At 46.8% G+C, this 24,205-nt stretch overlaps 1 protein-coding gene across 1 annotated transcript; it reads right to left on the bottom strand.

The window, feature by feature from the left end:
• Positions 1-2,150: 2,150 nt before the first annotated feature.
• Positions 2,151-22,615, bottom strand: LOC123029641 (sodium-dependent neutral amino acid transporter B(0)AT3-like). The gene is made up of 12 exons (XM_044442821.1): positions 22,465-22,615; positions 18,120-18,260; positions 16,079-16,216; positions 13,848-14,029; positions 12,338-12,448; positions 11,742-11,854; positions 10,154-10,282; positions 7,861-8,017; positions 6,268-6,472; positions 5,155-5,314; positions 2,932-3,088; positions 2,151-2,333 (listed from the first exon to the last, which is right to left on the bottom strand). Exons 1-12 carry the CDS (start codon positions 22,613-22,615, stop codon positions 2,151-2,153), a joined length of 1,827 nt encoding a protein of 608 aa, XP_044298756.1.
• Positions 22,616-24,205: the final 1,590 nt, after the last annotated feature.

The following is a 24,205-nucleotide window of genomic DNA, read 5'->3' as shown; positions in this document are numbered from 1 at the left end:
CATGCTAGTCTACACTTCTTTCTACAAATAGCAAGTTTTAGCAGGGATGAGAGAAATCTTTAGCATAGCAGAAATGGTTTGTGGCAAACTTGAATTCTGAAAACACAAAACAGAAGTCCCACTAATCTGAATGGGATATAGCTGTAGTTATCATAGAATAATAGAGTTGGAAGGGGGCGTTGGGTCCGACCCCTGCTGTTGCAGGGCACCACATGACACCATCCCACTCAGAGGGCTGTCCAGTTTCTTTTTGAATACCTCTGGTGTGGGAGAGCCCATGACCTCTCTAGGCAACTGGTTCCACTGTCATATTGCTCTGAAAGTGAGGAAACTTTTCCTGATATCTAACCTGAACCTGGTTGTCCCAACTTGAGCTGATTATTCCGTGTCCTGCACTCTGGCATCAGCAAGAAGAGATCTTGACCTTCCTCTTTGTGACAGCCTTTGCGGTACTTCTAGAGGATATAATGTCCCCCCTCAGTCTTCTCAAGGCTGAACATGCCCAGTTCTCTCCGTCTCTCTCACAGGGCAGTGTTTCCAAACCTATTTGTTATCCTCCTCTGGACCCTTTCTAATTTTTCTGCATCTTCCTTAAATCTTGGTGCCCAAAACTGGACACAGCATTCTAGAAGAGGTCTGACTAGTGAGGAGTATAGGGGAACTACTACTACTGGTGATTTGGAAGGAATACTTCCATTAAGTCTTCTCAGAATAGCATTTGCCCTGTTGGTGGCTGCATTGCTTTATTGGCTCATATTTAGTTTGCTGGATTGAGTCTGGTTGCTCAGTTGTATTTGGTTGCCAAATACAAGGATTTCATGCAAATGTTTCATTGCCAGTAAATGTGTCTTGGATGTTCACTGGCAGGCTGGTTGTCCTTGCCGAGTAAGTTTCCAAAACATTCCTTCAGTGCACTGGAGTTGGAAGTAGCAGTGTTCCTATACAACATTATGTTTCTCATGAAATATGGCGTAAAAGAGTCCATATTTTTGAACTCAAGAAAATCAAGTCTGTTGCTTTCGTTTGTATGCTGGCATGATTGTGTTGGTTTTTCTTGCTACCTGGCTTGCATGAAACAATGCATTGGAGGGGGAAATAAGAAACTTTAAAAAAATAATTGCACATTTATCTAAATCCAAACAGAAGTAGAAATAATTTGGGTATACAGAGCCTTTTCCATGTCTCAAGTGTTCTTCAGTCCGTTCTGTTAAGAAGTCCCACTTACCCTTGGACAGATGAGAGACCTGGATCTGTGGACAAAGATTCCTGGCTCCCCGTTTATAACAAAAGCAACAGTGAAACAAGACTTCCCCCTTCCCAGATTTATAGAGCTCAAATGTGGAAAAGTTGGGGGAACCACTAGTGGAGTTTGTATTGAACAACACTCTGTTCTGGAACGCAAAATGCATAATTTAATTTTGATGGTACGGCTTTTGCACTAGGCTCTGGATGTTGAATCTCAGGGTTCAGGTAACAAAGTCGATCCCAAAGGCCTTGATCTGCCCATCCTTGGTGTACAATTAAGCTGCCAATTGGGAAACTTTTTTGAACCGCCATGGACAAGGTGGTCTTGGAAAAGCCACTCTTGATTTGGACACTGACTCTCTTTGCAAAGCTGTTGCAAATCTGCAAAATCATCATGGACGTTCCTGTACAAGAAGAGAAGGAAAGCTGTTACTCCAGTGCTTCTGCTGCTAGACTTTCTGTGGTCAGCACCTCATTCTTTGTACTTGCCATGAAGAAGTAACCATTCCATCAGACCACCTGAATTGTTTCCATCCCGGCTGGTCATTTGAAGATCCATAACTTCAGGAACTGAGTTTGAGGTTTTCCTTGTCTCCTCCCACCCAATTTTCTTGTCATATTTTGCATTTTACATTGTAATCCTGGATCCTGCAACAGGCTTGTGCTGTTGCTGTTGATTTCCAGCTGCCCTGGGAGCCCTTTAGGCCGAAGAGTGGGATGAATTATATGAGGCACTGCAAACATTCTGGAGTGTTCTCTAAAGGCATATTTATTTAGAATATTCCTATAAAACATCCTGCAGGGCTTCACACACACAAAATCCATCTTGGCTCTCATTGCCTTAAAGTTGGATATGTCTTTAAAAAACGGCGAGGGCTTGGGGGCAGCAGTGAAATGAAGGAAGATCAGTTGGCTCCAGTGCTGTTGGAAGGGTGCAGCGCTTGTTTCTCCTTCCGCTTGAGCATCACTTTCCACAGGTGGTAAATGGCTCCAGCTGGGATGAATAGACAAGGTACGGTTGCTAGCATGCTGCAGATGAAGACAACCCATTTGGGGTAAACTTTTGTCTCCTTTTCAGGAAAGTGTGTCTGTAGAAGAAACACAAATGGGGGAGGGGGGGGAACCACACACAGGTCAGTGCTGCGAAGTGGGAAGTGAACCAAGGTTGATCATGTTCCCGAAGGAAAAGTCAAGATGTCTTTTGTATCCGCAACAAAGGGACCGTCGTTGCAAGCTTGCTCATTGGCTGTGCAAAATGGTAGCCTTTTTTTGTTAGTCAACCAGTAGGAACTAGAGGGGATGTATTACAGAATGCATGATGACTTGTCCGCAGAGATAAACACAGCCCGCTCAGCCAGCTCTAGGCCTTACGCAGCCCGGTGTGGGGGTTATTTATTCTAAAGTAATTATGGCCATCAGAGCAGCTTGTGAGAAAATAAATATTTGCAACCACCGATCACAAGAAACCAAGAGACATGGGAGAGAGCAGGCAGCCAGCTCCAACCGGATCATCTTTTTGGTGCATGGATTGAGTGGACTTTTGACCTTGGTTGGACAATTTCTCTTACTCTGGGCTGCCCCTGGAATTAGTTTTTAAGCATTATCCCTTTTCATGACTCCAAGACTCTGGTATGAGGCATAGAAATAAGGCAAAGACTAGGAATCACTTATATAGAAGTCACATACATAGTTTGGATTCCATCCACTGTAACCTGGTGGTTTCAGAACAGCTATGTAGGCCAAAAAGACGGTGAGCATTAGCACGGGGCTGATGACTTGCCATGATGCCTTCCAATAAAAGTTGGGTTGCCGTCCTGTCATCCATTCCACATCATCACAAAACCTGTGAGCCAGATTGGTTCCAGATATTAACAGATGAGTATTAACAGACCATGGACCTATAGGTCCTTGCATCACTCCTTATTAGGTATAGCCGTCAATTCCTGATTGTGCTGATTCACCCACACATTTCTTGACCTATGGCTTGAGCAAAGGACAGCGAGTTGGATCCCGTCTTTGTCATGCATAGAGTAGACCCACTGGAATCAGTGAGTTACGATAATCATGACTATCTTGAGCCTTTAGATTTCAGTGGAACTGCTCCAAATGTTGACCCAACCTGGGTCCAATCCATTACCATGGCAGATGAGAAAATTCATCCTACAGCACCTTCAGATGCAAGTCATCAAACAATGAGTTGCTTGTTTCCAGGCTTGATTCAACAGTACTGGTTTTGTTGGTGTGGAATGGGCTTCCACAAGAGGTGGTTGAGGCCCCATCGGTGCGGGTGTTCAAAGATAGGCTGGACATGCACATGGTGGGCATGTCGTGAGCGGAGCCGGCTGGTGCCAGAGGTCAGACTGGATGGCCCGGGAAGCCCCTTCTGAGTCACTCTGTTTCTGTGTTTTGACTTTTTAAAGCCCTTCAGTAGAACTGAGATACCCGAAGGACCGCTTGTGTCTACATACTACCTGTTGTCTTGATCATTGGCCATGACACCAGGCTGGTGGGAGATGTAGTCATTTATTTATTAAATTTATTTTATGGGACTTTTTGTGATGCGCCAGTGATGGACGAGTTGTCAGTGTCCCCAGCTTTAAAAAAGAAAGCATTCCACTCCATTTTATCTCATCTATTCTTCCTGAAAATATGAAGAAGCCCTTGAGAGAGGATGCTGTGACTGCTTTTTATAACACCATGCTGGACCAATACATAACACCATGACTGAAAAGATTTGGGCTTTTTGGGGGGGGGGGGTTATGCCTTAACAGCACCATCTGACATGAAAGCAAAGCCTCTGTCATTATTTTCAGAAATTAGGGCTGCAAACCTCTGATAATGGAATGTCTTGTTTCCACTGTTGTCAAGACCATTTCTAGTGGCTTTGTTGACCTCAAAATCCTATGATTAGTCACCTGGCTTATTTTCCTAGATTACTTAGGAGGATAAACAAATGCCTAAAGAGCATAAAAATGGTGGACTCTGAAGTTCCGTATTGCATATGGGTGTCCCTAGCCATTTTTTTTTCTGTTCGTGCCCATGGTTTACTAAATTGGTTTTGACTTTGTTATGCAGGCAAGGACAGAACTAATGACACTTCTGCTCGCTTGGCCCATCTCTGTCACGAGGCTGGTCAATAATGGATGCCAGTTTGCCTTTACTGCCATGTCCTCTATTTACAATATGCAAGTGTAACTTTCTGAGAACCTAATCGTACCAACACACTGATTATTAGTTTGAATGCAATTGTCTGCCAGTTTTTCTGTTACTTACTGGAAAATATTTTGTCTGTCCTGTACATTCCTTTACCTGTGAGTTGTTGGAGTATTTTCAGATACCTTATATGGTGTATAAACCACCCTTTCCCAACTCAGTGAGCTTCTGGGAGCTGAGCCCAACTTATCTGAGGGTGGGGGCACCAGGTTGTTGGAAGATCTCAATAGGCTAGTGAACATCATATTTTTTGGGGACGAGATAGGACCCTGATTAACAAGTTTGGCAATCACTTGCTTTCAGTAGGAAAAAGCATTCCTAGGACACACAAGACCAGAAGGCCGTTATCAGCTAGTTTCATCACGTGTGCCAGAGTGAAGCTCTGACCAAGGAAGGACTGGCTCCATTCACATCTCCCTTCTGCAATGAACTCTTTAGGTGGCCATGGGCAAACCTGGCCTCTCCTTGCCTCTGCCCACCATCTGCAATAGAAGCTAGTCTCCCTGATACTGTTGTTTGAAGGATTACTGTTCTTATTATTAAGGTTATTGTTGTTTTAAAGATTACTGTAATAATATACACAAAGAACTTTTGATTCATTAAACTTTGGATACATTAAATGATGCATACTATTATTATTAAGAATTTCTTGTGGAAGTCCCAATACTGGCACGTACTTCAAAAAGTGCAGGTTACCTTTTCATTCCGTAAACAAAGTTGATCCCAATCAGTTCAAACAAGGCAATGATCAGCAGAGGAATGGATCCTGTGTAGCTATCAAACACTTCCAACCAGTAGCTTCCAGATCTCAGAGTAAAAATGAGACCCAGCAGAAAGGAAATGAGGCAAATAATACCTGAAAAAGGCAAAGTTGAGCCTGCTGTTCATTCATTCTTTCATCGTTATACCACCCAATGGCCAAAGTTCTCTTGTCATGGACTATTTAATGTCTATTTATGAGTATTCCTATCATGTCTGTTCGGCTTCTGCCTAACCCCGGATGTTTCCAAGATGTCTCCCTAAAGCTTCCCAGCCAGAGAATATAAAGATGCAATTAGAACAGTGAGAAATCCTGCTACTAGTTTCATGGAGTGAAGCATTGCAGTCAAGTGAGAAAGAGGCAGTTGCCCATCCTGGAATTTAATGCATAAATTTATGCAATGTCTCTTTCAAAGTGCAAACATTGGGCAGGAGGCATGGAACTGTGGTCTTGCGGCCGCATCTTGAAATGTCATCTTTCCTGAGATGTCATCTCTTTTTTCCCCCATCCCTGGTCTTTCTGAGATGTTGCTGTGAGCCAAGACTTCGTGCATTTAAAGAACCGGATGTGAGGTCAGGAATCCTAATGCCATACTTAGTTTTTAAGGAACCACAAGTGTGTTGCTTTTTTAACCAAGAAAGAGCTCATTAAACTTTCTGGCATTCGGTTTAATGTGCATCAGACTCATCCAAAAAAAGTCAGCTTATGTACAGCATAGTGTCGTATTGAATGCAACATATCCACTCTGCAAATATTGGGTTGGACCAGGCTTAGTCATCCTTAAGCTCCAACTGCTGAAAACCATAGGATTTATTTTGGTTATGCCTAACTGAAATCCCATTGATTTCTGTGAATTTACTCTAGGACTAAGTCTGCATCTAAGCTATAATCTCAGCCATGAATGTACCTACTTTGGTCTCCATCTGCAATATGGAGATAGTACTAACCTACGTAATTTGTGTAACATTTTGAACATCTTAAAGCACTATTCTACCAGGAATATCACAAAAATGTTAAGGAAGAGGAAAGCTTTTGGAGAATATCCTTACCAGATACAGCCTCCTTAGGTAAGTATTTAGACACAGTTTGGAATTCTAGGAAAGACGTCAAGATACTCTGAACGAGTCCAAACATGGATGAGAGGCCCAGAGAAAACAACATGATAAAAAACAGAATAGCCCAAGCTTGGGCTCCAGGTAGATGAACGATGGCTTCTGTGAACACGATAAAGGCCAAGCCGGTTCCAGAAGTGCTCTACAAAATTCACAAAAGAGATTGAATCAGGCAGATCAGTCTATAATCGTTTGTCATGCAGGTGCCCAGTTGCAACACAGGTACAGCAGGTGGACAGAACAAGAGGTTGGATCCAGCTTCTGTAGCGAGGTGTCTAACCCCTAGAAGGGCATAAATAGGAAAACTACTGTGAGGTGGAAGAACGCCAAGGTCCTCTACTAGCCCAGTTCCACCCACCTAAATCTGGATCCAGCCTCTAGTTTAGCCATCCTCTAGATCTTCAGGAATGGGGAACAGGTGCTCTCTCTTCACCGGAAGTTGTTGGACAGAAACTCTCAGCATCCTTCGCTGCTGACTATGTTGCTAAGGCTGATGGGAATTACAGGCCACCAGCATCTGCTGGACCCACAGATTCCCTACCCCAATCTGGCGAAGGAGAGCACCAATATGGATGAGGACGATTTTCCAATGTTCGAGAGAGGCGGGGAGGACAAAAGAAAAGTGATTGGGATATCTAATAACAGGAAGCAGGAGGATTGAATGAAAATAGTGGCCTTGATCTGCTCAACGCCTTTTCTCCAAGAACTGAGGAAAAGCCCTTTCTCAGGAGGAAATGGCTTTTCACTGGCTTCCCATTGGCCAATGGCGGCAGCAAACCACTTCCACAAAATGGCAGCACTAACCACGCCGCCAGATGGGCCACTGAGACAACATTCTGTTGTTACGATGGACCATTCGATATTCCCAAGCAGGAGAGCAGTGCAAGATCACCCACCCACCCTGGATCCCCAAAAGCACGCCATCTTCTGTAGCACCATGACATGTCCCATTGACAGCCCTTATGTTCCATTAATTGCCCGATGGTTTTTGAAATCCAGGTGACCTAGTGGTCTTGGGGCTGCCAGTTTTGTCCTTTTACAATGAGCCGTGTGAAACGTATCCCTTTCCATTTCTAGGGAATGTTGGACATGGGGGAACCTTCAACATGTGGCGCCCCCCACCCAGGGGCCCCAGTGCAACCCCTCCCCCTTCCCTGGGCACTGTTCCCATTACTGCCCAGGTTTCCAACTCCCCCCACTTACTTTTACGTACCTACTGCTTCCTGGCAATCCACCTTCCCACCCACTCTCACACCCGTGAGCTCTCACTGCCTAACTGAGCTTTCGGGCTGTGCTCGTCGACCTGCCCCAGCACCCATGGTGTGCAGTTTGCAGAATGACCCGAAAGGGGAGACCTTCCCAAGCCTTTGAGTCATCCCAAAGCAACTCTCAACATCCCAAGCCAAAATGCGCATTTCTTGTTGAAATCTGAACATTGCCAGGGCTTGCCAAGGAGCTCCAGATAAAAGACGTCACTGGGGCTTCTGTTCTGTCATGGTGGGATGACATCTCCCCTGGCGGGCACCGTACCTGGTCCAGGAAATGTTGAAGATCGCAATTTATCAGCTGGAGCTCAGCAACCTTTCCCAAAGACGGTGGGCTCAGGTTTTCCAGCCACGTGGTGTAGTTGTCCTTGGTGATCCTTTGCTGCAGCAGATTAAAACTGCCCTCTAGCTTTTTGATGTTCCTTTCAGAGAAGCCAGGAATGATGTTACTTAACTGCATCACTACATTTCCTGACAAAGACAACCAGCAATATACTAATACATTATATGCAAATCCTGGTTTTTCTTGCAGGCAAAACCACCTCCGTGCATTGGAAGGTGGGGTCAGCAGACTAGGGATTACAAGAGTTCTGCTGAAATAATTGCATGACTGGGAAATGCTGGGAATTTGGGGGGATTTTTCTGTCTGAACAGGTAGAAAATTGTGCCCTAACCAGAATTCCTTTCCTTTCCTTTCCTTTCCTTTCCTTTCCTTTCCTTTCCTTTCCTTTCCTGCAAGATTTCCCTTTTCCAGTATGGAGATTTCAGAGTGAACAAAATGAAACCAATAGAAGCATAAAATGGTGCAATGGAAAATATGAGCAATAAACCACGTCAACATCCCGGTATGAAAATGTCTTGAGGAGGCGTTGAATACAACACAATCTTGTTGTTGTTGATGGTCATTATTATATTTCTACACCTCGCCAAAGCTAGTGCTGCCTGACCTCCAGTTCTACAGAAACGGAGCTGTCCCACTGAAGGCCATGGGTCCATGTGGAACCACCAGCAGTGTCCCATCTGATGGCCCCGGTGACCAGCCGGGAAGAGGCAGAAGGTGCTTTCTTAGGTCTGCTGGTCTCAAGTTGTTTTGGCCTTTACCAGGATGTTACACCTGATGCAGCTCCAAATCAGCCGCCAGGGCAGTTCCTCCAGCGAAGGAGTTACCTGCACGAAAGGTGCGGCTGGCGGCTGCATTCTGCACTAGCTCCAGCTTCCCACATTGCAGGAATCCGGTCTTGAGGTCGCCAGCAGCTCTGCCACTGCAGCCAAGCCCCCTCTGTCCAGGAGACGCTGCAGCCGGTAATCCAGTGGAACCAGGTCAAAAGCTCTGAGCCTCTGCAGCGACCATGTTGGGCCCAGGAGGACCCCAGACAACGAGTCTGAGCTTTCAAAGGAAGTGCAACCCCATGCAAACCCTCACCTCTCCCAGGCTCGGAGCTTCCGTCTTGCCAGGATACGGTTTTGGTCCATTGGCCTCATCCAGCCCATCTCTGAGTCTAGGCACTGATCCAGGTTGTACACCACCCCAGCTGAATCGGGTGTCACACTGACAGCACTTTGCTTCAGATCCCCAGATGGCCTCTCCCAGTGGCCTCACACTGGGGACGGGGTGGTGTCCTGCAATTTCCAGGGGCCCAAGCAACCAGGGTCATCCTGACTCCAACACCACAGGACAGACCAGAGACCAATACAGGCCGCCAAGTTGGTGTCAAAAAGTTGATGAGCAATCAAGATACCGAAAGCTGATGAGCTTTTAGCAGGGTTGCCCTCCTTCTGTACTTCTCCCAAGAAAGGTGATCCACTGGGGTAACCAAGGCTGACTCAGCCTCATAATCACATCAAGGGGCCGATGCCTTTGAAGGTCCTTCAGGGGTGCCCCTTGAAGCTTCTCAGGCCAAGCATGAGAACCAGCCTGTTTGGGAAGGGGAGAAAGGGGGAGCCCTGTTCATGACCCAGTGGGGAGGCAGCTGGGAGTAAGGAGCTGCGCAGTCGGAGGAGCTGTTCCCTTCGTGCCACCTGGACCGCAAGCAGCCAGAGCCACCCTGAGGATGGAGTCCAAAGCCTCTCTGGAAAGGAGGAACCAGGGGAAATTTCCAAGTTGGGTTCAGCACTTTCCATAGCAGAGGCTTTTCTTGTCAGGAGTGGTAGAAGGTTATTTGGAGCTCAAACGGTTCTGTTATCTGTGGAGCTTAAATAAAAGAAATGCCTGGAATTTTGCAAAGAATTGTTTGGAGTTTTGGAACCAGAGGGAATGAGGGAACGGGCCAGCTCACGACAGCTGGACAGCAGTTGCCCAGTAAAAGGGATTCAAAGGGGACCCTGAGATGGCTCAGAGCTAGGGAGATGGGGGGATTGTTTCATTTTTCACATGGGCTGTCCTGGGATACCTGTGGAGGTCTAAGATGCAAGTAAGGGGAGGGGAGGGCCACCCTACCCATTTTGGGTAAGACAGCTTATCATCTCATGTAAACCTGACAACTGGAAAGTAGCTTGAGATCTTAGACCTTGAGGCAACTCATGGACTGAGATTAATGCATGGAACTTGAATGGCTCACCTATTCAAGCAGTCTGTGTAGGCCACGGTTGCTTTGAACCCCAGGATAGAAAAAATCGGGATGGCGGCATACAGAGAGGTCAGGCTGTTCACAATTGCAATTGTAAGTGCATCCTTTTCACAGTCATTCCTAGGAGAAAGGTTGGCATACTGACAGATGAAGCACCTTTCTCAGCTGGTGTATGAAGGCTACCAACACCAGAGGATTCCCCGTGCCCAGGACTGATTCTAAATGTCGAGTGGGCATCCAAAGCTGCTCTGGTAATCTCTGTCACCTTCTCAAAACCTCCGTCTTTCCCTGTTGGAATCACAGGATAGTTGGAAGGGCCATTGAGTCCGACCCCCTGCTCAGTGCAGGATGCCATCCCTCTCAGATGGCTGTCCAGCTGCCTCCTGAATGCCTCCAGTGCGGGAGAGCCCACCCCCTCCCTAGGTCATTGGTCCCATCGCCATACCATTCTTCCTGCCATTCAGCCAGTACCTGGCTTCCCGTAACCGGAACCCGTTAATCTGCATCCTACACTCTGGCGTGACTGGGAAGAGACTCTGGCCCTCCTCGGTGTGACAGCCTTTCAAGTATTTGAACAATGCTACCGTATCTTCCCTCAGTCTGCTCAAGGCTACGCATGCACAGGTCTTTCCATCTTTCCTCGTAGGGCTTTGTTCCCAGCCCCCTGGTCATTTTTGTTGCCCTCCTCTGACCCTTTTCCAGTTTGTCTGCATCTTCCTTAAACTGTGGAGCCCAGAACTGGACCCAAGATGGAGCTTCACTAGTGCTGAATAGAGGAGCACCAATACCTCATGTGATCTGGAGGGTGCACTTCTATTGAAGAAGCCCAAAAACAGCATTCATCTTTGTTCAGCCACATCATACTGCTGACTCGTAGTCAGTTTCTAATCTGCAACAATTCCAAGATCCTTCTCGCTTGCAGCATTGTTGCCTCCCATCTTGTAACTGTGCATTTGGTTCCCTTTTCCTACGTGTAGAACTTGTCATTTGTCCCTGTTGAATTTCATTCTGTTGCTTTCAGCCCAGCAGCCCAGCCTGTCAAGATCACCTTGAATTTTGTTTCTGCCTTCCAGGATATTAGCTCTCCCCAGATTTTAAACAGTAGACCGTACTCTCTCCAGTGTGGGAGAGCCCACCACCTCCTTAGGTCATTGGTTTAGTTGCCTTTAGTTTAGAAGTTCTTCCTGATGTCCAGCCAGAATCTGTTTTCCTGCAACTTGAGCCCATTATTCTGTATCCTGGACAGAACCAGGATATCTAGGATGACCTAGAAGAGAAACCAGCTCTCCTGTGTGGACACTTTTCCCAAGTATTTGAAAACTGCTATCTGCTCTCCCTTCAGTCTTCTCTTCTCGAAACTAAACAAGCCCAGCTCAACTTTTTCTCAGGGCTTTGTTTCCAGTCCCCGGATCATCTCCAAGTGGCTAACCAACAGGGAATTATTACAGGAAGTGATGGAACAGTTTGGAAGAAAAGGGATTTTGAGTAGGGATTTGGGGCTGTCCTGAGAACATTCTCTCCCCAGACACGCTATGGGAAAGAGCTGCGAACGGAAATGAGGAAACTGGCTACCGCCTACTTTTGTGGGTTGTAGCTCGAATATGCGATGAGTCCCCCCAGTGCTAAAGAAAGGGAATAGAATATCTGCGTGGCAGCGTCCAGCCATGTCCGTGGGTTTTTCAGGACATCCACCTGTTCAAAGAAAATTAAAAATTAAAAATCCGACTCAGGTCAAGGCTAAACACGTTCTCCTCATTCTGTCCCTTTTTCCATGAATGGGAGCCCTCTGCTCTCACCACTGGCCACAAGACAATGTCGTGTCCACTCGGGATTTAGTTAGTGCCTCTGGCGGCATGGCCAACTCCCACAAATCTTGGGAGCTGTGGTCAAAGATACCTCGAGGACGCCGTGTCGGGGAGGGCTGCGCAAGGGTTTCCACGACCACAGTGAGTGCCTACAGATGATTTCCTGAAGCCAAAGGTCACATCCCAAGATGTTCCCTTGCTTCTCCCATCTTCTGTCTACAAGACCCCACAAGACCCCCTCCAGCTCCCATCCAGCGTCTGCTATTAAGTACAGAAACCATATCAATGACAATTCAATTCAAAGCTGTGTCTAAAAGAAGGCCATTAATCCACCAAGCGAACCCCAGGATTAAATAGAATAAACACTTACATTTGGAGTGAAGAGGTAGATAAGCCCTGCACGAGCTCCTGGGAGAGTCAGTCCATAAACAAGGAACACCGTGAGCAGGATGTAGGGAAATGTGCCTGTCAGATATATCACCTGGAAGCAAGAAAACCACCAAGAAAGCAGACAGCTTGGCCAAGTGACTCACAGCTTCCTCCCACTGAAGCCCAAGACGTAACCAACCTCTTGGCACTCTTAGAGCTTCTTACACAACCTGTCTAGAACAACCTCCAGCTGTGTGGGACAGCAACTCCCATCATCCTCAGCAAGCCTGTCAGGTGGGTGCTGCCATCCACTCTGGTGTAGTGGTTGCTGAACTGGGCTAGTCGGACTTTCAAAAATGCTTCTTCGAAGTTATGGAGTGTTTTCAATATCGTTCCCAGCCATTTAAGGCAGATCAGGTGAAGATGCTCGGGATCGGCTTGGGAATTTCTGTATCCAAAGCTTGCCCTCTGCTCCTGGCCAAAGCCACTTTCCAGTCCTACTAGAACCTAAGACCCCAAGTAAGCCCACAGGGCAGGGTAAAAACCTGTGAGGCCTCCAAAGCCCCCCACACACCCCACCATAAATGGTAGCAATGCAGAGAAAGGTCACATTGCCAAAAATCCTGGGAAGGGGTATAGGGAAAGCACCCTCACTTTCCACTTCCTTTAGCGGTATTTGCAACCGATAATGCTGACTTTGCTTCTGCTTCGGGAGCCGTTCAGCAGAAAGATTGCAAGCGTGAGGCGAGAGGTTCAGGCTAAGACAAGTCCTGGCATCTCAGTCCAACAAGGAAAATCTGTGGATAATATGAGCACAGATGTGCCCTGCTCATTCAGTTCCCTGTTGGAGACCAAGGTGGCTTCACTGACCCTTTTAGGACACCTAGTTTTGTGCAATCAGAGCTAAACTTGGGGCAACTTGGCGCCATTCTGTACATTTTCTTAAACTTATTTAGTGTCTTTTGCCAAATTAAAAAAAACTGCCCTAAGTCTTCTATATTATCCATTAAACTACAAGAGAGGAGACATTTTAAGTGGCACAGTCTTTGAAGACAGCCTGGAACTGGAATTAACCCAGAAAGCAGCTGCGAGGCTTTTCATGGGAGCTTCCCCTTCAGCACATGGTCACACATATCCCACATCAGTTGCACTGAAGAGACCTAAAATGTTTTGCGTCCAGAACCTCTCTTACTGCAGTGGCGTGGAACCTGCATCAGACCCATACGACTTAGACCAAGACTAACATGATGGAATGCACTCAAAAAATTCACTGCATGGAAAACAAAACCAACAAAAAATTAAATCAGCACCTAGAATTCAGAAAAGATTCTAGGTTAGCCTTCTACCTAACACGTTGGTTCTCTTCGTGTAAAGAGATATGGTGGAGATACAGTGGCACATTTGCTAAAGTGAGCTGGTACATTCCAGGTGTGCATTCCAGATGTGGGTTTAACCCCTCAGTGAGGGCTAGGGCAGTGAACAGTCTATCCCGTGCCATTCTCTCCCCTCACCCTTCCAGATGATTCAATTCCTCGGATTGTGCACATGTAGAGAATGATCCAGCAAGCAGCCAGGCACAAAACCATCCACCACAGAAAAGGGCCACTCTGCGTGATGTCTGAGCTGATGTTCAATGTGTGTCTGTACCAGAAGAAAGTGGACGCCGTGCTTTTGTGGCACTCTTCAGCGAGTTCTGGAATGGGAAGCACAGCAGGCATTGTTAAGCTAGACAGACACGGGCCGGAGCTTTCCCTTCTTCCCTTCTCATTTCTTTTTTCCTTACTAGTCATGTTGAAACGGCAGGGCAGTCTCGTTTCACTGTTCCGGTGGCTCTTTTGGTTGGGAGCATAAAAATATTTCAAATGAAGAAATATTTCAAATAATATTATTTGAAAGTTTCTTTTAGGACAGCTGCAAGGATAACAAGGCGACCATATGAGACATTACTTAAGACCAAGGGAAAATTCCTCATGTGTTTTGGGCATGAACAGCCATGAATAAATATATCCTGAGAGGGAACTAGAACATCTTTCCCAACTTGCTGCATTTCTACAGGCAGGGAGTTATCATTTGGTTATATGAAGTTCATTTTAAAGAACTGTGACAGATTTTCTTTCTTCCGTTCTCCCATGGTGCAGTTCCAGCAGCATTCGGCTAGCTGATTTTGCTGAGCTTTTAACACAGATCTGATTCCTCTCAGGGTCACGGTAGAATTTTGGAGAAATGCTGGAGCCAAGCTTTGCTTCACTTCGCTTCGCTTCGCTTCGCTTCGCTTAAGTCCCTCTGCCAGCAGGTGGTGGAAAGGGTCAGCACAGAGGGAAGATTTTCAGAAATGCACAGTGGTCCAGCTCAGACTCTGTGCATTTACAGTAGAGTAGGAAAAGCCTGCCAGCCTAGTTCAGTATAGGTACTTCCCTGAGCACTTCCCAAATTGTCTTTTGGACACCACCTTCTCTGTATCATTCCAAGGTTGTGATTTGGGAAACAAGGCTGGGCGGAAGCGGAAAGTTGAATTCTCCCCCCAGGACATGACATTCCATTTGAACATTGAACTTTGCTGTCGTAACCCACCTAGGAAGCCCTACAGCTAATGGGGCAGGTTAGAAATCCAGTCAATCAATGATGCTTCTGCACCATTTTTCTTCTGGTGAGAATGGACTTACTTCCAGCCATGGCACTCCCTCGGCAGAAAGACAGATTAAAAGCTACCAAGCACATGGGTGGAAGTTGGAGGCAGAGCAAAGAAGGATCTTGCTTTCCCCTTCTGCACCGCGGCAATTTCTCCAACTCTGCTGGTTGAGCCAGTCCACAATATTGTGTGCATCGCAGCGGCAAACCCTGACTCGGTTCTAATCACAAATTTGGCCAAGCCAAGCCCAGCAAGGCAGATACAAAGACAGTGGCGTGTCTCTTCAAACCGTGGCACGTTGGGTCACTAAATGCAAGTGTGGCTGGAAGTCGGGGTGGGCAGGGGGAGCGTGCCTTTAATGCTTAGACACATAGAGAGCAAAGCAGGCTGGGATATGGCTTAAGGAAACAGCTGTTGGAGAAGGCTGGAATACAGCTCTTGCAGCCAGTCAGCACTGGAGTCTAGGGCTTTCTTAACACAAGGCTGGTCACCTTGTGCATCTACTTTTAGTATCATCCCAGGACAGAGATAGGAGCGCTAAACAAAAAGCTCTTCCTCTCCTGTCTTTCCATTATATATCCTCTAGGTGGCACTGTGCTATAGCAGAAAAACTCAAATACACTAGGAGAAACCGCAGCGAGATATCTCCCCCATTCTAAAATAATACCCTATTTTCCCTCTTCTATTAAAAAAATACCTGGGAAGTGCCAAGGAGTGAAGCGGAAGGGATATGATGCTGTCTGGAGGGCTTACAGTCAACCAGGGGAAGGCATGATAAGCACACAATAGATGCCTCATGTAGAAAGGGATTTCTCACGGTCACACATGTCCAAGCCAAAATCCATCCCCACTGCCTCTCCTCTGCCAGTAACACAATAGTCTCCTCTCCGTCTTACCCAGATAATAAGCTCTTTGAATTAATTTGAAGGACAGGGAAGAGGGATGCTAGGAGCTTGTATGCTGGGGGTGGGAGAGTGCAGGGAAGAGAAGAGAAAGCTGGCTTTGCACTGGGGGAGTGGGGCAGAGTGATTAGAGCAGTGTAAGGAACGCCCGGGTACATTTAAAAGTACTCACACACATGTAATTGCAAAGAGCGAGACCCACAGAATTCACCTGCGTTGTAGTTATATTCTGGACAGATGCTCCAAGGCAAGGGATCTCTGAAGGAGTTTACAAAGTACCACAACACCCAGGCCAAAATCATATTGTAGTAGACACTCACTAAGAAGGACGCCACCATGCAAGCGTAACCTGTGGAGCGGACAAGCACACCGGATTAGCAAGAACGGGGAGGCCAGTTACCCAGGACTCGTAGTTTAGCACGCGGGGTGGCTGATCGGAAGCGTCTGCCTCTTCTTAAGGATCAGCACACGCACGGGCAGGGCTGGCCCTACCACTGGGCAGAGTGTGGCGGTCGCCTCGGGCGGCAGGTGCTGGGAGACGGCGGCAGCGCGGGGCTCAAGGAAAGAGCTGCGTCTCAGGAGGCCAGTCCTGCGCAGCCTTCAGGGCAGCGGAAGACGCGCACTCCCCACTGGGGCTGAAGAAAGAGTCAGCCCAACAGAGACTCGGAGGAGAACCTTCCTGTACTTCTCCTGGGGATGCAAAGTGGCAAGTTTAAAGCTGAACTGCTTGGTGGCAGCAACGGCGGAAGGATCTGAGCCAGCAGTGTGATGCGGTGGTCAAGAGAGCGAACGCCACCCTTGGTTGCATAGCCAGAAGTGTGGCTTCTAGATCAAGAGAGGTATTACTACCACTCTATATGACTCTGGTATGCCTGCAATTGGAGTATTGTGCTCAGTTTTGGGCCCCTCATTACAGAAAGGATATAGCCAGGTTGGAGTCAGTGCAGCGTAGGGCCACAAGGTTGGTGGCCAGTTTGCAGGGGAAGCGGTATGAGGCGAGACTGAGGGAACTGGGCCTCTTCAGCCTGGAGAGGAGGAGACGCAGAGGGGATCTGTTGGTGACATACAGGTATGTGAGGGGGTGTCACGCGGAGGTGGGTAGAGACCTGTTCTCCCCTGCAGAGGAAGGCAGGACGCGCTCCAGCGGAGCAAAGCTCAGGGAGCCAAGGTTTAGTTTGGATGCCAGGAAGCACTTCCTGACAGTCAGGACCCCGAGGGTGTGGAATGGGCTTCCACAAGAGGTCGCTGAGGCCCCATCGGTGTGGGTGTTCAAAGCTAGGCTGGATGTCCACATGGTGGGCATGTCGTGAGCGGAGCCGGCTGGTGCCGGAGGTCAGACTAGATGGCCTAGGAGGCCCCTTCTGACTCACTCAGTTTCTGTTTCTATGTTTCCTCCACCAGCCTCTGCAAGCACAACTGAGAACCTTTTGAAGTGAATCAGTGGGTGCCCCAGGAGGTCCATGCAGGGTTGCCTTGCCCGTCTTCCTGAGCCCCTCAACAGCCCCCCTCTGTTGGAGGGCAGAGCTGAGGGGCTTCCCTAGCCCCTCGGCTGGCCTGTGGCTTTCCCTGCCCCATCCTGGGCCACGGAGCAAAATCCAGCAGCTGGCCCCATTGGCATGAGCAGGCGAAAGGGCTCGGGGTGCGGATTGCCCTGCCAAGCCACGAGAAATCCAAGGAGGAGATGCGAGGCAACCTCAGAACAGGTTCACAGGTGGAGCTGCGGGAGGGCCTGCCTCCATCTGAAGGGACTCTCCTGCCCAGGGCACCAAACGCCCTAACACAGGGCACTTGCAGGCCATGCAGGGGGAAGGGGGAAGTGTCGGGAGTGTAGTAAGGAGGCACAACTTTCTCTTCCTCCCGAGCTACTCCTCTCTCTGCTCTTCGGGCCAGGTAGCTCTCCGCACTCACTCTGAACTTCATACACTCCATCAACACGCAGTGAAGCAGGATGGAGCAGGGAGTTTGGGAACTGCGTTTTCTGGCTTCCCTTCTTCCTAAATCTTCGCTGTACAGTTGCAGTACAGTTCTATATGTATGCCCTGAATCCCTTACTCACCTTTCAGGATACTCTTTCTAAGCTCTTCAGGGGCTTGACAGGGTCATTTCCCTCCCTTTCTCTTGCCCTCAGTTGTCACACTATCGGTCAAGTTCTCAGCTCCATGGTGGGGCCTCCTCATGCATCATATGGAGCCCACGGGTTTTAAGAGTGACCACCCAATATCACATTTCAGAGCGACACAATAGGAACCTACCAAGTCCTCCCAGGTATGGGGAGATCTGGGTCCAGACTCCGATACTGCCTTTTCTCAAGCGCTGCCCTATGGCCAGTTCAAGATGAAATAGCGGGATTCCTTCGAAGAAGAGTGCAATGACGTAGGGAATCAGGAATGCACCTAGAGACATAAGGGCCAAACACAATTAACTCCTTGCCACACTGGTCTCAGTCCTATCATTATTTTTAAGCAGAAGGTATCTGGCAGCACATCGGTTGGACAGGGAACAGGATGAAGGTGCAACTAGTTTCGGGGCACTGGTTGGTACGCATGCAGATTCGGGTGTGGAAACATCAAGGTTCCAGGGCTCCTAATCAAGCACTTCTGGGGCTTGTACTTCTGTGGGGGATCTGGGATCCTCCAGCCAAAAATTATTAGCAAGTCTCTTGGAGAAGCCGCAACGCAGCAGGCAAGAAACGAAGGATGAATCCGCTGTGTGATGGAGGAGCAATAAATCTAGTGCACGCCAAGGCTGCATCGAGCTGTGTGGCCACCATATCGGGAAAGGTAATGGAGCCCCTCCTTTCCACTATGGTTGGAGCCCACCTGGATACCACATCCAGTTCAGGGCACTGCACCTAAGAAGGATATAAGGTAACTGGAGGAGGAGGAGGAAGAAGATGGGAGAGACACCTGGAGAACAGAACTTATGAGGAAAGGTTGACATAGGTGGGTAGGTTTAGCCTGAAGATGTCAGTTAAGAGGAGGTTGTGATGGCCACCTTCAAATATTTGAAAAACCATGACAGAGAAGACTGGGCCTTAATGGTTCTGCCGCTCAGGAGTGTACAGGATCCAGAGACAAGAAACTGGATTTCATCTAAGCTTTAGGGAGACCTTCCGGATGGTGCCGGCTGTTCCACAGAGGACATGCTGCCCAGAAAGACAGTGGCCCCAACTTCAGCTGATACTTTCTAAAGATGCTAGAGCGTTCCATAAAGGGATAGCCTCCATCAACAGGGAGATGGGTTCAATCACCTTTGAGGCCCCTTCCAATTTTGTTTCTGTAGGTTTCCAGTCCATTTTTGCAAATTTGCAGTTAATTTTCTATACTTCAAAAACGTGGTTGTTTTTCACTTTATGTTTTTCACTTTCCTGTACACTACCCAGGGTATTGAGTTGTCTTAAAGTAATATATAACCTTGTATTTATTAATAAATAGTGTAAAAATAGGTCACAATTTCATTGCATTCATTTCCTGCCTTTTTCCCTTCTGCAAGGAACCCAAGGCAGTTTGGTTCTCTCCACTCCACTCCTCACAGCAACCACCCTGCATGGTAGGCTAGACCAAGAGTGAGTAATTGGCCCAAAATTATCCAGTGAGCTTCATGGCCAATAACAGACTCAGACTTGGATCTCCCAGGTCCTCATGCAACACGGAACCCCCACAAAACATACGAAAAAAACAACTGTTTATTGTTATGTCTAAACCTGGACAAAGTGTGATTAATTTTAGTTATTGTTTACCGGAACATGCCAGCTTCAATATGTAGTTTATTATCTTGGCTTATTTGATAAACCATCATTAAAACTAACCATAATTCTCAGGTTGGGCCTAACAACAAATAGTGGATCAGTTTGCATGATGGTCATCATATTCAAGCCACTATCTTGATTGATTGATTGATTGATTGATTATTAAATGTGTGTAAATGTTGCCCATTAGGATCACTCTCTCTTTTGTTGTGTTGTCTGAATTCAACAGGGATGAATGTAAGCAAGGGCTTGACAATGGCTCGTTTCAGGTTTATGAGCGGGTTCTTTAACCTTTGATCAATGGCACCTCTGCTGAGTTTGGATGACATGTCAAGCTGCTTGAATATCCATGAACGGCCTGGCATCCTCTTGTAAAGACCAGGTGAGAAGGACTGGGTTTAACTGTGGTTTAGCATTCTTCCTTGAAAAAACCCCCCACTGTGTCGTAGCAGTTGCTGTCTGGTGAATCGGTAGCATTTCTGTTGCCAAGTCACTCTGAACAAGCCAACGTCAAGGGGATTCGGTTTAACAAAATCGTGCACGCGGTATGCCCACACTGGTAAAAGGAAATATCTAGTTTCCAGATAACCTCATGGTTGTGCCATAGGATGCTCTGAGAAAGGGTGTCGCAGCCCTCCTTCTTCTGCCAACCCTTTACCTTCTGCCGCTTTATTATGACTAAAGGTCAGGTATTTGCAGAACAAAATGGCTTTGTCTCTTTTGATTTGACAGCTTTGCGGTCTAAAACCCAAGTTAATCAGCTTTGGGTTCATCCTCCAAGGTCAGGTGCAGCGATCATATTTCACATAAGATATCACTGAAGAGTCTTTCTTGAAAAGCAGAAGCACGAAGACAGAAAGTGACACTCAGCAATGAAGGCCCAAGAGGGTTATTGGACCTATTCATATGTTTGCAACTTCAGCAGTTTTCCACATTAGAGAAGATACATTTTCAAGTCATTTTTGAGAGTCAATATTTAAAGCCAAAAGACACACAAACTTGTTCTTCTGAAAGGCCTCTTTTATTATCCCAGTGGCCTAGAAACTTGGCTATTTGTTTCTTATGCTTCTTGCAAAATTTTTTAAAAAAACAACATAAACCAGAAATCCACTGTCCATTCATTCAGAGAAAGTAAATACCTCAAGGCAGTCAGGCATTAAATCCAGGCAGTAAAGCCGGATCAATGAGTAACGATGGAAGATGCTAACAGTCCCAAGAAGACCCAAAGCTCCAGTTGTTGGCGACTTCAAATAGTGACAAGTAAGGCCTTTGAAGTGAAACGTGCTCTTCACCCTATTCACCTCTGAATGCGAATTACAGAGTTGGAATGAAGCAGAGGTGAGCAGAACCATTAACGACACATCCCTGCGATGTGCCTCCTGGACGCAGCAAAGATAGGTAGCATTTCAGTTCAGAACTGGAGTTCTTTTTTTTTTTAAAGTAAATTTTCTTATTATTTTTTGACAAACTAACAAGAAGAAACTAAAAAACATAAAGCATCAGACCTACTAGGTCAGCTCCCTATTTTTTTATAGCAATCTGTAAACATTTTCAAATCTACTCATAGTCCCGTTTCACTAGCCAATGATAAAAAGTGTTCCAAGTTTGATAGAAGTCTGTATCCTCTTTCTCCTTTAGCAAGTGTTGGAGGTTTGTCCAACACTTCCTCTCTTACTCTTTAGCAAGTGTTGGAGGTTTGTCCCCTATCCTCAGTGATATTACAATGCCCTGAAATGTTCAACTCTGCGCAGTAGAGACAGGTCTAGATAAGCATGGCGGTTGCTGGATGACTGCACAATTGTGGTTTTAGCTTGTCGTGAATTCAGGCTGCTGCTTCCTGGCACTCTTGAGCTTCCTACAGCAGCACCTGCTCCAGATGTAGCATTAAAGGACAGTTCTGCTCAAAGTCTTGCTTGAGCCACGTTTATCGAGCCATCACACCCACCAGGGGCTGAATTTTCCTCTCCCCCTGGAATATCTGCAGTGCAGTTGCTTTTCACTGGAGTCGCTCACGCCCTCCGAGGCAGGTCATCGAGGGCTGACTAAGGAAGGGCTGAGAAATGAAGTGTTGTTTATGGACGGGCGAAGCTGCTTCTGATGCAATCTTAAGTTACAGAGGCTGCAGCTATTTGGGAAGAAGAGAGATCGCTTAACAGCATCTGGGTTGAACTCAGGGCCAAGAGAAGAAAAATTAGACCATTTCTCCAGGATGTATCCACATCTCTGGAGAGGACATTTGTTAGGAGTAGAGAGTTGCCAACCCTGTTCTTGTAGTCCGTTGCCCATATAGCTGCTGCATCCATGATAGATGGCTTCAGAGACCAACTTACTAACAAGATCCCATGATTTCAATTCATTGAACTATAAAGATGGGCTTGGCCTTTTCTTGAGAGGCCAAGAAACCCTTGGGAAAGGAGGGGAAGGATGAACTGAGAAATAGGATCAAGCCCTACTATGCACATCCCCAAAAGCCAGGGTTCCCCTACCTGTTAGGTATGAGTAGTGGAATTGTAAGTTATGTCCACTGTTCCTGTGGCAAGTGGGAGTGGCTAAACAAACCATAGACCTTCCATCCATTGTTTGTTTAGTATTATGTGTGAACTGGGAACCCTGGTTTGTCTCTCCCTGAAAGAGCCAACAGCTTGCTATTGAATAATGACTGAGGCTTCTCCTGGAATCCCGCCTTATCGTGATGTAGGCTCAAACTTTTTTAAACATGGATCAATAGAGAACTATGCTTTCATGGACTCATCCCACAACTCTAATTGCGTTGCTTCTAGAAAACGACAATCCCAATTTAATTTTCACCCAGACAGTGCCAAAATGAATAGATAATTAAATTCTTTCACCTCCTCCATAGATTTGGCACAAGTACGGGAAGCGCCATACATTCCCAAAGCCGACAGCAAACCCAATGCAGCTTAGAAGGTATTGTACTTTGTTGTCCCACTTTGGCCTCGCATCGACCTGAATGTCTCTTGAGTCCTCCGCATGCGACATCTTCACCACCTGCTTCCCAGCTCGGCAGCTCAAAGTCAGCACTTGCCAAATAAACGACAAGAAACAACCCAGAGAATTCTGAACAATGGCTGTGGAATTTCCGTCTCTGACATCACACCAAAGAATATGGCATGCGAAGCCCCCCCCACTCCTGTCCGGGGACAGCGGGATAACCACCTCTCAGCAATTTTCTAATGACCATTAAGGTCATTTCACACTTCAGAAATTCAATTTTGATTCAGATATTGCCTTATTTGGATGGTGGATTAACCTCTGGTTTCTCTCATAGCTTTCTTCATTCCCACAAAAACAGTGGAACAATTTATTAACATGTGAAGGCTAATAAATATCCTTTCAAAACCTAGTAATGCTGTGAGAGAGGCTAAATTAGTCTTGATTTAAATATATTGAAAAGTGAGACTATTTCCACCACTAAGGGCAATTAAATTACATAATGAAGTAGAAAATGCTCTCCCAATACTTTTATTTAGGTAGCCTTAAAGGTGCAAATTGACTCTAGGTAGTGGGCACCCCTTTTCTCAGAAGGTGATGCAGATGAGACTTTTCACATGTCATCACTTGGCCTTGTTCATGGGGCAGTTCACAACATTATCTTTAGGTTGTAACTCTCCTGTGTTTCCTTACAGCTCCTTTCAACATTTCCTCCAGGCAGAAAATTGCTGAGGAAGAGAGAGAACACAATTGCTGCTGTCAGCTAATTTTTGTCCAGAAGCATCCAAATCTAGAGATGCAGCCCTTTGGAAGGACATCACCGGTGGCTGATCTGCCCTTGTCTGGATTTGCATTTATTTGCAAATGCACAGGTAGCGCATAGGTGGAAGCACACCTGAAACACTCCCACAGACGGTCAACATCCACCAGCTCTCCAAGGGAGCAAGCAGAAATCCTTCTGAATATCTCCCCAGATGGTTCTATACCAAGAGGCTGCGTGTTTTCAGAATTTCAGGATTCAAAAAGGAAGCTAGAACAGATGGTTGACTGAATTAAGTGCTGAGAGCAAAGCTGTATGCTCCTTTTCTGTTCCTCACCTTGGCTCCAAAGCAAATTCGCCTTGCCTTGCCTTGCCAGTTTGAAGTTGCTTGTGCACAGGTATCAGCCAAGGTTAATGCTTATCAAGTCTCTTAACTTCACACTGCAAATCCCCTTCAGACCAGGTTTTCAAGCAGTAATTCTGTGGAAACCCCTTGCTAGCGTTGTGACACATGTAATTCCAAAATGTGCTTTCAGATTACAGAGGAAGGAGGCGGGATTCCCGCTTCCTCCACACTGGCTCCTGATTTGCAAACGAGCCAAGACCGATGCCTGGGGCAGCCCCGAGAGGACACCTCTCAGACACATTCACTGAGCAGGGGCTGTTCTTTGCAGGCCTGCGCCACCGAGTAGCCACTTCTTTTATAGATGAGCAGAACTAGGCTGAGGGTTTGTCTCCAAATTGCTAGCAAAATAAGAGATCCGCACAAAACTCCAAAATTTGCACACAGGTTCTAGTGCCATAATAACAAAGAAATATAAAACAGTAGAAATATGTGCACTCTAATCAAATCAGGGCCCAGAGTCAGGGAACTGTGG

The sequence above is a fragment of the Varanus komodoensis genome, unplaced genomic scaffold (assembly GCF_004798865.1).
Source record: "Varanus komodoensis strain SLA01 unplaced genomic scaffold, ASM479886v1 scaffold40, whole genome shotgun sequence".
Taxonomy (NCBI): domain Eukaryota; kingdom Metazoa; phylum Chordata; class Lepidosauria; order Squamata; family Varanidae; genus Varanus; species Varanus komodoensis.
Note: the sequence above shows the minus strand (reverse complement) of the source record. Positions and strands in the feature narration are given on the sequence as shown.

Excerpts from the sequence above, each read along its gene's own strand:
- LOC123029641 (XM_044442821.1), bottom strand. The coding sequence starts at position 22,615 with ATGTCGCATGCGGAGGACTCAAGAGACATTCAGGTCGATGCGAGGCCA. Across the intron at positions 16,217-18,119 it reads CCCATACCTGGGAGGACTTG|GTTACGCTTGCATGGTGGCG; the intron begins GTAGGTTCCTAT and ends TCCGCTCCACAG. Across the intron at positions 5,315-6,267 it reads ACCTAAGGAGGCTGTATCTG|GTATTATTTGCCTCATTTCC; the intron begins GTAAGGATATTC and ends TGCCTTTTTCAG.